This window comes from Chlamydotis macqueenii, chromosome 1 (assembly GCF_036417535.1).
Source record: "Chlamydotis macqueenii isolate bChlMac1 chromosome 1, bChlMac1.mat, whole genome shotgun sequence".
Lineage (NCBI taxonomy): Eukaryota > Metazoa > Chordata > Aves > Otidiformes > Otididae > Chlamydotis > Chlamydotis macqueenii.
In genome coordinates, this window is record NC_141556.1 from 31,960,510 (window position 1) to 31,974,215 (window position 13,706).

At 40.8% G+C, this 13,706-nt stretch overlaps 1 protein-coding gene across 1 annotated transcript in view; it reads left to right on the forward strand.

Annotated features, from left to right (window-relative positions):
* Positions 1-11,228, forward strand: part of PDZRN4 (PDZ domain containing ring finger 4) — a 248,803-nt gene extending 237,575 nt beyond the window's left edge. The window contains exons 9-10 of the mRNA XM_086740010.1: positions 2,117-2,233; positions 9,061-11,228. Coding sequence (XP_086596136.1) covers positions 2,117-2,233; positions 9,061-10,587 — 1,644 coding nt within the window. The 3' untranslated portion in view covers positions 10,588-11,228. The remainder of the gene's footprint in view (positions 1-2,116; positions 2,234-9,060) is intronic.
* Positions 11,229-13,706: the final 2,478 nt, after the last annotated feature.

The following is a 13,706-nucleotide window of genomic DNA, read 5'->3' on the forward strand; positions in this document are numbered from 1 at the left end:
TGTCAGAAATCAGGCTGTCCATAAACTGGTTTCTGCTAGTTGTGTTGCTTTGACTCTGGTAAAAGACAGCAGGATTAAGCAGGCTTTTATTTCTAGATAGAAAATGGTAATGGCAGTATTGCAATCTTGAAGGATGACTGCTGAGCACATTCATTTGGTAAGAGGGAAGAAAACCTTTTCTGACCATTTCTTTGCACAGTGAATACCGATGAATAATTAGGTTTTTGAAATAGAGCACCGGAGGAGCACACAGCCTGTTTAATTGTAAACAAATGGCACAGGCATGTGCATTCACATGCATGTATATGCACACAGTATATGTAGTGCACACGTATACTAAGCCATATATTATTTTTATTCTAAAAGCTGTAACATAGCATAAGCGTTCCTATTAGGTACTGGATCTGCCACAATCAAAGTAGCAGATTTGCCCAAGTGAGATTCGTCTTTTGTCCTCCAGATTTGTTGATCTCTGCAATTTCCTCAAATGAGGGAAATTCAACTGCATCTTTTATGGTAAAGGAAGGCTGTATTCATGCTTTCCTTGGGACAAAAAGAAGCAAACAGGACAAGTAAACAAAGTCAGTGGCCAGTACCAGATGTTCCAGAGAATAATTTGAAAATCCCATTAAGGATAAACATAGAAATTACATGTCCTCAAGAAAAGAAGCCGCCTTCTAATCCCAAACTGTTAGAGGCTGGCTTTACCAAGGGAAATGGTGAAAGGCTTGTGTGCTTTATAAGAGGAAAGAGTTCGTTGGCATGGCCAAACACACATCAGAATTTGTGAGGGAAACAGCAGTTAGAAGTACCACATAGCACAGGTCGTTTCTTGTGTAGCTTTGAACTACTGCTTGCTCCATTGGTATAACCAATCTAGTTACAACCTGATCTAGTTGGGGATGTCCCTGCTCCTTGCAGGGGGGTTGGACTAGATGACCTTTGAAGGTCCCTTCCAACCCTAACCATTCTATGATTCTATGAACTTTCCTGACTGGCATCTGTATCCAGAGCTCTCCTGGCTTTGAGGCAGAAGTACTTCTTCTGCTGTAGGTGTTGGCCCATGTTACATTGATCTTGCTGTCTTGGGACATGAATAGCTGATACTCTTGTAATTGTCTAATGCTGAGAGTTTTACCTTTTAGCGTCTTTATGTCACCTTCTTCCCCTGCTTCATTCACCAGCAAAAAAGAACAATAAGTGTTTCTTTCTGCTATGTTCTCGTCGTTATAGCCAGGAGTGCCACTGACCAGTATTTTCCTTTTCACCACAGTGTGCCGTCTGGCAAGGGATTACAGATACAAATGGATGTGTGCCACGTGCACACTTGTGCATTGTGAACAAAACGGGAAGAACAGCATTTTAGGCCAGGGTACCTGTTTTATCAGTTTAGAAAAATGTGACAGGGGCGGAGTGGGTGCAGGGAGAGGATATACTCGCTTCACAGAATACAGCATCCTCTCCTGTCCTTTTGCAACGCTGTCTTCACCAAATGTCGAAGTATTATTTTACACTTGGGGAAGAAACAAACAAATGGATAAGCCTTGCTTCCAGGCACACTGCAAGAACAAAAATAACCTCCCTTCAAGTCACCGTGTCTTTCTGTCACCCTCCTCTGTTTGTTTGTTTACCTGGAAGATCAATGGGAAAACGGTGACAGAAACGCAACATAAGGTTTCTATTGAGGTGGCGGCAGCAGGGCAGAGCGCTGGGATGGAGGTTGTTAGAGGAAAGAGCCCGGTTGCCTCCTGGCCCTATTAGTAACATTGCCGCTCTTTCAGCATGGGGGCTCTCGGCAGTAATGAACATGACAGCTTCAGGATTATGCGCTGCGCCTTTCATACCTTTTGAAAGGAAATAACGTCTGTGCTGTGCACTCTCCTTCATTATGAGAGAAAATCAGTCATACTGTTTCAAGAAAGGATAAAAGGCGTAAGTCCCTTTTTTTATCCTTCTTTTTCTTCCTCTCTTTTTCAGACGCAAACTCCTACCGCCTGGCTTTCTGAAGAGAATCATTAGGATAAAAAGAACTAGTCAAGCATTGCCTTTTGGGTTTACCCTGTTTTAGCATGTGTCCTTGCTACCATAATATAATGTACTAATGTATTCTTTGCAGCTGGAGGAAGGGTGGCTGGATGATGAAAGGAATGAATTCTTAGAGGAGTTAAACTTGGAAATGTTGGAAGAGCAGCATAATGAAGCAATGCAGTACACAGCCAACAAAGTCGAGCAGGTAGGACTGCTACTAAAGGTATCATTTGAAATTTTGCTAGGTATACTTTTTTATTAATAGAGAATGAAATGATATGCTGTAAAATGGAGTCAAAGGCTTTGATATAATTCTGTCTCTAAAGTGCTGTGAACTCCGGCACGCGGTAGGGAAGGAAAATGAGAACAATAGATGCTTAGGCCCAGTATGACAAGTTAGCAAACAATTTAGGAGGCTGTAATAAGTGCAGATTTCTCATTTTCTCTGAACTCTCAGGATAAAATTGCTTTCCTTCTTTAATTCTGAAGTGTTTGGGGTTTATGTTGTTATATTTTATGTCAAAATTTTCTTTAATGAATTGTATCAGTGTAGCACCTAGAGCTCCAAGCTGGGGTAGATGCCCCTCTTGTATGCATGCAAGGTATAAGCCAGCCCTCGCACCAGAGAGCTTGCAAAACAAGATGGAAGAGATGTTTAAAATAAACAACAGGTGTTTTGGTAATACAAGTGTATTTTTCTTATACCGACAGCACACAGCTTGGCATTTGTTTTGTTAATGTCGACAAATAAGCATATTGTTAGCATAATCTCAGCTTGCTATCCTGATTTTTACCTGCTCATATGTGCTGTAAGCTGTGTGACTGTGGCAAAGACGCATGTGCACCCCCAGCCATACAGTTTCATCAGGGGATGGGTCTTCTCAGCTGTACTTTATTGTGGAAGGCATAAGTGACCTTATCCACTCCTGGATCAGATGATCTGTCAGCCTCTGTGGAGCCAAAGAAATAAAATCCAATTTCATCTCCCAGCTTCTGCATATATGTAGCTGAGGAGAAACTGTTTTTTCACCCACAGAAATTTATGACTTAGATTTTTTTCCCCATTCTGAGTTGCTCAAAAGCAGAGCCTGAGGCGTTTTTCTGTGAAGTAAAGAGAGGGAGAAATACTATGAGAGCCTTCCTTCTTCTGGAAACCAGGGAGCCTGTTTGGCTAATGGGAGACCTGGCTTCAAATACCGCACTGCCTGGTCCACATTGGAGGCCTGAGCGTGCATCTAGCCTGTTTCCTCCTCACCGCCCCTTCAGCTTTGACACTGGGTTATTGACTAGGTGATAGCTCCTATTAAAGCTATTCACTGTACATAAATTAAATATTAATTAGGGCAGAGACACTGACAGAATAATTAAGTCAATTATCTGGAATATGATGGATCAGATTACAAATCCTTGATCTTATAAGGATTTAATTATTTACACAAAGTGGGATAACTGCAGGGTCACAGGTGAAGGGAACCTTGCAACAGGATTTATAGTGGCCTTTTAGTTACGACCCCCTTTTCCAGGCAGTGATCCAAGCCTTGGTTTTCCAGGTTAAATCTGCTAACTACTGCACTGCTAGCTACTTTGAACTGACACTTGGCCTCTTGTTTATTTTTTTAACCACAAATTTTATCTTGGATAGCAAAAGATTTCCTGTCAGAAAGAACACTTGTTCTCCGAAAAGAAATTTCCTTTGCACAGAGACATTTTCACACAAATCCCCACTTTGGGGTGAAAATCTTGAGCAGGTCTGTGTACAAACCCCTACTAGCCCCTCATCACTTCACAGCTGTGACCTTCCACTCCCAAGTAATTGTCAAGCTTTGGCTTTTTCACAGAATTTGTGTTGCAGATAGTGTTAATTACTGAACAGTGGTGTTGTGTGAAGTGGTTTCACAGAACCCATTGAGATTGTTTATTCCCCATTGGGATCTCATACTAAGAATAATATTATTTTCCCTATTGAGATTTTATGTTACTGTAGAAGAGAGCACTTGAAAAAAATACCGTCACTTGTGCTCCGTTGCTGTCTAATGTTGGGTTGCTTGAAGTAATTCTAGGACAGCCAGACATTGCTTTGCCCTTTTGATGAGTAATTGAATCAACCAAATGCAGCTTGGTGTGTAATGAGGTGTCAGTAATTTGTGACAGCTGCTGTCTCTCTAGACTCTATGTAGTGACTCGGCAAGTTGGAAAACTGGTTCGTTACTCCTTGTTAGGCTGGGAAACCTAGCAGTTTCTTGAGGTGAATCAGATCATCCACTGGTGCAATGAAACCACCCTCATTGCAGCTGCCAGTGGCCAAGCTGAGTGTCTTCAAGCCCTCTGTTTGACCGTGGAGATTGTTCTCTAACGGCAGCCTTGATTTTTGTGAACCAAAACACAGTCCTCTGCCTTTGTAATCATCTGTTGTCATGAATCTTGTGCGCTGTATGAATGAATACACACTATAGCAGCATATTCTTCCAAATACAGGTCTGTTTTACAGAATGCCATTTTAGCATTTAATATGAGCTGTCACAGAAAAATTTTGTACAGTTTGTAATAGAAGAATTAAGTAGATAGTTGTGTCCTTTCTATATGCTTTTGAGCGACTCTATAGAATTTAATCAAGAATTGTATCTTCTCTGTATAGAATAGTCCAATAAACCTTGAGGCAAGATTTAATTCTCTGGTTTTTATAACTCATTGTATTCCTTCCCCTTTACAACATTACAGTTCATTGTGCAGCAGAGATATAACTTTCAGAAGAACACCATACATTTGCCATGTGGAAATTCTTATCGGTATCATGGAATATATCAAAACCTATTAAGAAGAGAAAGAATTGGATAAAAAAATATTCATTTAAAGCTGAAATGCAGTGAAAATATCTGGGGAAAATTATTTTTTGAGAGAGACCTGTTCTTAAAGAACAGCATTCTTTGCAGAAGAGTATTTTCCTTGTTAGCCTACCACTGAAATAAATCTCGGTCTTCTCTCTTGGCTGAAGTACCTTGTGGTTCGCCTGCCACTGGAGATTCCTCTCACTGTGATGAGCTGCCCTTTCACTGTCCGAGACTGACCAGAGAGCCTAGCAGCTATGTTTATTAAAACCTTTGACTGAGTCTCACTGCCTTCAAACTTAAGTAGCAGCCTGGGTTTTGAATCCCAATATACATCATAAGTTGTAAAATGAGAATAGAACAGTGCCTAAATTCCTGCAAGATTAGCCATTTTTTAGGCATGAATGCTTGCTGGAGCTGAAATGCAGAATCTTTTGAGGTTCATTTATTGCTTGATTGTACGCACCACCAGATTCGTCTTCTCATTATCTGAGTTCTCACTGCAAAGACGAGGCCTAAGGAGCCCTTTGGTATTTCAAACAGAAGTAACTGTAGAAGAGATTGACAACGAACGTTTGAAAACAAACACTTTGTTTGGAATAGATAATAGATAACACTGGCAAAAGCAATGCACTGACAGTTGGAGACTCTCTCTTGTGTTTCAGAAGGGACTTAACCTGGAATTAGGCTTGCTACCTTTCAAAATAAAATTAAAATAAACTCATGTTGTAAAAGACTGGTCAGTCTGCACATGTTTAGGAGCTCTGGCAAGCTGAACAAGTCCAGGACAGAAATGCCAGGGGCTAACTTACCTTGAGTCACAGTGGATTTTTAAAAAAATATATCTCAAAAACATACAGTAGAATAAATACTTGTATTACGTTCCATTTTTTAAGTTGAACTATATGCAAGTATTCACATCCTGGGGAAAGATGTAATGTGATATGGATGTCTGCTTTAGGTTGAGAGGAATCTGATTATACAAGCACTTGTTTCTTCCTGAAGGTAAAGGAACCCAAAGTGACTACCTGATGTTCAGGTGCCTATAGACACCTGAATCTAAGAATCTAAGTGTCTTTAGATTTCGTCAAATCAATGCCACCCATCTGATTTCTGTTAGACTGGAAAGATGAGGTTTGTTTTGCTTACATCTTTTGTGTGTGTGCATGTGAATTATGGATAGTATAACTTGAGTAGATGGCAGGGTATTGTATTCACTTGAGTCTAAATCAAGTTGAAGTTGAAGGAGCAAAGTTTAAATTGTTGGTTAAAGTGATGTGGAAAACGAGGGCCAGTAATTCTGAAAGTGTTGATTGCATGGGCCTGAACTGTAAGGTCTGTTTCAACCTCTAAACAAATTGATACATTAAGGAATTTTTTCAGAAGTGCTCAAATGTGTGCTTTGGTGGTGTGGCACCGTGCTGGAGACATAAGAGGAAGCATCATGGAGCTCGGCTCCTGTAAACTGTGCTAACATAGTATGGGTAAGCCACCCTCTTTAGAGAGTAAGATGGGTTTAGTCATGTGGATGCAAGTTGTGCTATGTCATTCACCCTCAGGGTCACAGAGCAGATCCTGGTCTTCCTCATTTGCTAATGTGAATGGGGACCTGCATTTGGGGCAGGCACCCAAATTCTTGGCTATTCTGCATCACTGCCCTCCCAGTGTCTGGGGGAGCTGTTCTCCCTTGTGTCAGCAGTTAACTGTTTTCCAGAGCAATGAAAAACACATATTGTGTAGTGCCATGGCCGGGGTACAGCGTAGGCAACCCAGGTTGGAGTCCCTTCACTGCTGAAAGGTTTGGGGGCAGAGGAGGTCAGTACAAGCTGGAGCAGCTACAAAGCAGGTGGGAGAAGGCATCAGAATAGCTTACATAGTGGCACTCACCTGGAGGAGGTAAACTAGAAAAATACAAAATTAAACCTAAATTTCCAGCATTCCTGGTGAATGCCCTGGCCACCTGGCTGATTGAGGTGCTCTTCTTTCTGGTTATTCTTGGTTTTCATGAAGAATTCTGTAGATATTAGGTTTTTCTCAGTGTAAAATTTGACATTTTGGAGCTCTTCAAAAACAAGTGATGTAGGAAAACAACAGTTCTCCAGCTGCTTCTGAAAATGGAACTAAATTGTTGCAGCCACTTTGGAAAAATGTTAACAAGAGCCTTAATAAAAAATCTTTCAATATACTTTATACTCCTTCACAACAATGCATAAGCTGAGGAAAGAAGGAATAGATACATGATAATTATAGCACAATTCTGCAATAGTTAGAGTGTTATTGGTTCTACTCTTCATATTGCTTCTTCCTGTGACAACAAGATACCCTTGGTTTTTAAGTGGATAAGTAGAAAGATCTGAGAGGATCTCAGATAGGGAAAATACATACCACTGAATTTTTTTAAACCTGCAGAATTTTCATGAATGTCTGCCTTTGTACCTTGCCGTTTCAGAATCTGGTTTCTAGAAAATTCTGACCCTACAACATCAAGAAACACTGAACCTTTTCATGATCCCTTGAATAACAATGAATACTGTCCCATGGTGTTTAAATTAAAGGGGAGAGTTTCTCCCCATTTGGGGAGAGTGAGAGATAGTAGTTGGCACATTGCCAGTGTGACTGCCAAAGCTACATGAGATTAATTATACCTTTATTTGTATATTTTGTTACCAGCCACATGTTTTATGTGCAAAAGGATGAGTGTAAAATGTATGCTGTGGTTTTAAAGAGAAGTTTTTCTCTGCAGGTCTTGTCTGACAACAAATTGCTAAAACATCTTTTCAGAAATTTTTTACTGGTCTGTCAAAGACACAGGATTCTCCTGGTGTTGTGTTTCTTTCAATATTTATTTTATTCCACTATTACATCGCGCTTGGGGAGTGGAGGTTATTTTTGTTTTTCTGAGGCTAGGCCATTATTTTTTCCTAACAATTGAAGAAAGGAGAGCAGTTGAAGGATGTGTGATCATGAGGTGCACATGAAGAAAGGAGAAAGGATGAGACAGGAGACACATTTTCATCCTGGTTTACTGTCTGTCAAAGTAGAGAAAAAGGGAATTATGACAGTGGCCTCTCTGAGTTTGCTTCCTTTCACTAGGTGCACTGTACCTTTTTTCTCCCTTGATTATTGCTACCATTATACATAATTATGCAATTACATCTCCAAAAAGAGAAATTACATTTGGTTGGTGCTATGTACACTTAGATATTTGGCGAACAGGCCATATAAATTGCACTTGGCATGATTGCTCTGTAAGGGGAATAGCAGGGAATTCTTTGCCTGTCCAGTTAGAAAAATAAAGAGCATCTGTCTCTTCAGAGAGGTATTATCTCGCATTCTTTGAGAGTATAAATAGGTTGAGAATATAAATAGGTTAGGTACAGTGAGTGGAGCGTGAATTAAAAAACAACAGCCTGAAAGCTTGACATTATGCCCATGGCGAGCACTGGGTGTTGTTCTATGCTTAATGGCAAAAGGCTGTTTGTATTTCTAAGGAACATAAACTCTAACTAGGGAACAAAATGGTCTCCAGGGATGCAATGGAGAGCAGTCTACTTGAGCGAAGTCCTAGAATTAAAAATTAACAGTCTTTTGGGAAAAGACTACTGAAAACAAGAAGTGTGAGAGAGGGCCATGGAGGGTGTAATGAAACAGGCTAGGCCTCTGCAGGCTTCAACCCTGCCCATCTCCGTGGAGCAAACAAGGAGTTCAGTGGTTAAAAAAAAAGCCGCACTGATAAAAGTAGTCTTATTGCAGCCTTTTAGATTGTACTAGTCATTGTTTGACTGGCTGCTTGCTCTGTTTTTTTTTTTTTAAGGGATACCAGTACTGGAGCTTTTTCCCAAGTTTGAGAACATTTCAGCTCCACCAGTCTCTGGCCATAATCCAGAATAAAAAACAGTGCACCATCTGGTGATTATTATCTTTAAACACTGTGAAGAGATGGCTTAGCTAGAGAGGGAAATATTTCTTTCCGGACTTCAGAAGATATGTCACTAGTTCTGTGATTAATCTACTTCACTCGGTATGGCCACCACAGCATGACTCTCAGAAATATTTTAAAGCTATGAGCAGTAGGGCTACTGTTTAGTGATCTGTTTTAATTCGGCTTAAATCAGATCCCAGCTGTTTAAGCAAAACAGAGATGGAAAATATTCTCATGTGATATAGTCTGCATTTGATGATCATTTTCATTTGCTTATTTTTTTAGCCAAAGAAACATGAAGAGGAGGATGGCACTACAGACACTGCAACCTCATCATCCAACAATCATGAGAAGGACAGTGGGGTGGGACCTACAGATGAAAGTCTGCGTAATGATGAGAGCTCGGAGCAAGAAAATGCACCTGAGGAGCAGAGCAGCGCTACCCTGCAGAGCAAACGGGAGCTGGGCCACAGCCAAGATACGTTAGGAAGTGTTGAGCTCCACTGCAATGAAAGCTTTGTGTCTGGGGAATACATTGAATCTGATTTCACAGGAAACCCAGAGGAGGAATGTGAAAGGTTTCGGCAGCTGTTGGAACTGAAGTGCAAGATTCGAAACCATGGGGAGTATGACCTGTATTACTCAAGCAGCACGATAGAGTGCAACAGAAGAGAGCAAGATGGAGTGGAGCATGAGCTGCAGCTACTCAATGAGGAACTGAGGAGCATTGAACTTGAGTGTCAGAATATTATGCAAGCTCACCGGATTCAAAAGGTGAGGGATCAGTACGGAGACATTTGGGCTTTACATGATGAAGGGTTCAGGAATTATAACACCAGCATAGATGTACAAAGAGGCAAACTGGATGACATAATGGAGCACCCTGAGAAGTCTGACAAGGACAGCTCCAGTGCCTACAACACGGCTGAAAGTTGCAGGAGCACTCCGCTGACAGTGGAGCGATCCCCTGATAACTCTCTACAGAGGATGATCAACATCACCAACAGGAAAAACCTGAGGAGCACAATCGTGGCTAGTCAGTCATCCTCAGGACAAAGCAACAGAGAGGCAACCTCAGCCAAACCAAAACCCACTGAGCAAAACAGCGCTGCTGAGGACGCAGTGCTGGTATCAGAAAGCAGCAAATTCACAGACCAGGAAAAGCAGAGCAGCGAGCACATTCCCTACCTGTCTCCATATCACAGCTCTTCGTACAGGTACGGGAATATACCTGCTCATGCAAAGCATTATCAAAGCTATATGCAACTGATCCAGCAGAAGTCTGCTGTGGAGTACGCTCAAAGCCAGCTTAGCCTGGTGAGCATGTGCAAAGACTCGCAGAAGTGTGCGGAGCCGAAGATGGAATGGAAAGTGAAAATAAGGAGTGATGGGACGAGGTACATCACAAAGAGACCAGTTAGAGACAGAATCCTGAAGGAACGTGCCTTAAAAATAAAAGAGGAGCGTAGTGGAATGACGACAGATGATGATACGATGAGTGAGATGAAGATGGGTCGCTACTGGAGCAAAGAAGAGCGGAAGCAGCATTTGGTGCGAGCTAAGGAGCAGAGGAGGCGGCGAGAGTTCATGATGAGGAGCAGACTGGAGTGTCTTAAGGAAAGTCCGCAGAGTGGCAGCGAGGGCAAAAAGGAAATTAACATTATTGAACTGAGTCACAAAAAGATGATGAAAAAGAGGAACAAGAAAATCTTGGACAACTGGATGACAATCCAAGAACTGATGACACATGGTGCTAAATCTCCAGATGGCACAAGAGTGCACAATGCCTTTTTATCAGTTACTACTGTATGAACGCAACTTCTTTCAGAGAGTATACTACCAGTTTAGGTAGAGTACGATTGCCTCGTTCAATGTGGCATTTTTATATATTTTGTGACTGTTTATAGTTTGACCTTTTTTGTAAGCAAAATTACCTGGTAATTTTTCATTTGTTTTTCATATAACGGTACCTTCTTTATCTGGCAGTCTTTCTTTATCCTGCAATATATTCGTATTATTCATTTGTAGAAAAAAAAAAAGACAAAGAAAAGCAAAGCAAAAAAAGTGGAGAAGCCAATTAATTTCTTAACCTAATACATATCCTGTAAGTTAAGATCTGGATTTATTTCTCTAGTTTTCTTTTTTTCTACTTTAGTAACAATACAATACCAAAACAAAATGCTTTATACTGTATCCTTGGTGTAACAAGTTTTCAAGTTTTACATCTTAGAGTGCATCTGTTTATAAATCGTATGCCACATCCCATCGTATAGGTAAGGATGACGTTTTTCCAACCACACATTGTACAGTACATTTAATCTGTAAATTGCAATTGTATTTGTCCAAGTAAAGTGTAGGTGGGCAATTCTCCTGTGTTATGTAATGGCATTGATCATGTAGCTGAGCAGTATGTGATAATTGTGAAGATGAAAGAGAAATAAATTATTGCTTATCTTTAAGAAAAAAAAGTCAAGAGTTCTTTGATTTAAAGTGAGCATTTACTTTTAAAGAGTGAGTCATTTCACCATGCGTGATTTTTACAGCATATAGAGATTTCAGGAACATAGAACCATAGATCTGATACAATTCCAAAGACTAGTTTTTATGAATCAGCTTTTCATTTTGCAGAACACATAGGAGTGAGTGGGTCTTCCTGGCTTTTTCTTACCTGCTATTATTAGTTGATAGAATGACTCATTGATATGTTACTGTGTTTTATGCTGTCAGGTCACTACTGTGGGTCCTTTCCCCAGCTGAGCTTGCTATTTGTTCTACACATATGACATGTAAACAGAGCACATGACTAACTTTGAACCAAATCTCATGCAAGAAAAACTGGAAGTGACTGATATTTTCATAGAAGGTGAGTTAGGGAAAAATAAAGAATGGAAGGCATCTAAATGAGTTAAGAGTTTAACTTTATTGTTGAGGAGCATCCAAGTCTTTTAGAAGAGCCCCAGTGGGAGCTGGCTGGGGCTCAGGAGCAAGGGCAACTTGCTCTCTGGGTGCTTTATCTCTCTGTGCAACAGAGGCACCTAGGCTGCCAGTGGGGCATCTTTTGAGCTGCTGCTGCTGGCAGCCCAGTGGGTTATGGCAAGTCCTGGGCAGTCAGTGGGGTTGAAGACCTTGCCTAGTAGCCCCTTTTCCATTGTCCCTGCACATGACTCACAGCAGTTCCTAACTGATAGAAGTGCTTTTGATAGCAGGATTAGGTGCTGAAGTCACTTGGCGTCAGGCTTTAAAAGATACGCTTAAAGATGCAGAAAGGCACATTACGGTATTTCCAAATTATCTAATTCTGGAAACCAGTCATTTGTTTTCTAACTGCTTTTGGCACCAGTAGGCATTGGCAGTACTTTCTGCATCTCCAGGCATGTAAATACCATAAGAACACTGCTCCCCGAGTGCTTAGGAAAATTATGCCACTGACAGTTCACAGTTTGATAATCAGAAAATTCTCCCCACCAGACTCAGGGAAACGTAATGCCAAATCTCACTAAACATACAGCTGTTCATGCACTATGAAGAATACTTCCACTGTTTCCCATTAAATTAGAAAAAGTGTGGAATCCAAGGCCAGAAAAGATAATGGGGTGATACAGTACTGTCCATTACCAGATTGTCCCTCCAATGGACCCAGGGAATTGTCTTTCACCAACCTAAGAAGATACACATTCTTCTTCTGGAGACATCAAAGCACAGAGATTTGGCAGTTTCCCTCATGGCATTCCAATGATCTCAGTCATAAAAACAGGGTTTGTTCCTAATCAGTGTTCAGCTGCCATCAGCTCCAGATAGTGGCTACTGTTATGCTTTTACCTTAGACACAGTACTTACTATTTTGTTCCCATTATTAAGTAATGAGTCAGAGCTCCTCTCAAACTATTATGACACCTAAATTCAGAGAACAACATGAATCTTCAGAAAACGTAATATCATTATTTCATCACTGAGAAATAAAATTCGGAAAATCCATGTCTAATTAGAGAAAAAAACCTAACTGGATGGGGAGGTAAGTAATAGAGAATAATTAAAGAAACAAATAAATGATATTCATAGAAATGTTGTATTAATAGGTTGTAAATGGAAATGTATCCAAGTCTGAGAAGATCTGTCAAAATCTAGTGAGAGATGAAGAAAAGATTGAGAGGTGATACAGTAATACTGCTGGTGGCACACCATGATGTGGTTTCTAGTTTGGCATGTGCCTGCCAGAGCCCAGCCACCTTCTTCCTCCTTCGCCTGCTGGAATGGGCACTTCCCTACCCAATCCTTTTGACCAGCCCATAGTTTTCTCTCATTTTTTATTAACTGCAGTTACTAAGTGACATTTCCTTTCTTCCCTAAGTAGTCTTTGGGAGAAGTGTTATGTTTTGCTCTGATGAAATGCCTCCATCCTTCCTGCTAGCGTCGAAAATAAACACACAACCCCAGAGCGGGGCTGAGGCCGCCTGGGGTGGGAATACAGAGGGGCTGAATGGTAGGCAAATATTTTACTGCTCACTGCTCTCAGCTGGTTTCTATACATGGCAGGACTCGGTGTCGCACTCCCATATCCCAGCAGTTCTTTATCCCTGAAATCCAAGGCTGACATCCCACATGCAGTTTATTCCTGCATATACTTTTTTCAAAATGTCATAATTCTTAACGAGGAAAATAATGTTTTAGCACTAAGGCAAATTAAAAGAGAAGAAGCAAAATACAGTTCATGTTGTCATAAATCTTCAAAGAAAAAAAATACTTCTCTGTTATGGGAACTTTTTTTTTTTATAAGAAGGAACATAAAAATAAAAATGCTTTCCAACTGGAACAAGACCAGATCTTGCTTAAGAGGGTTGCTTGCAGCTCTGGGATAACGAGCAAAAGGCAGGGAAGAGGAGCTGCATGGGTGTGTTATCATGGCCACATTACCGCTGGGGAAGGAGTTAATG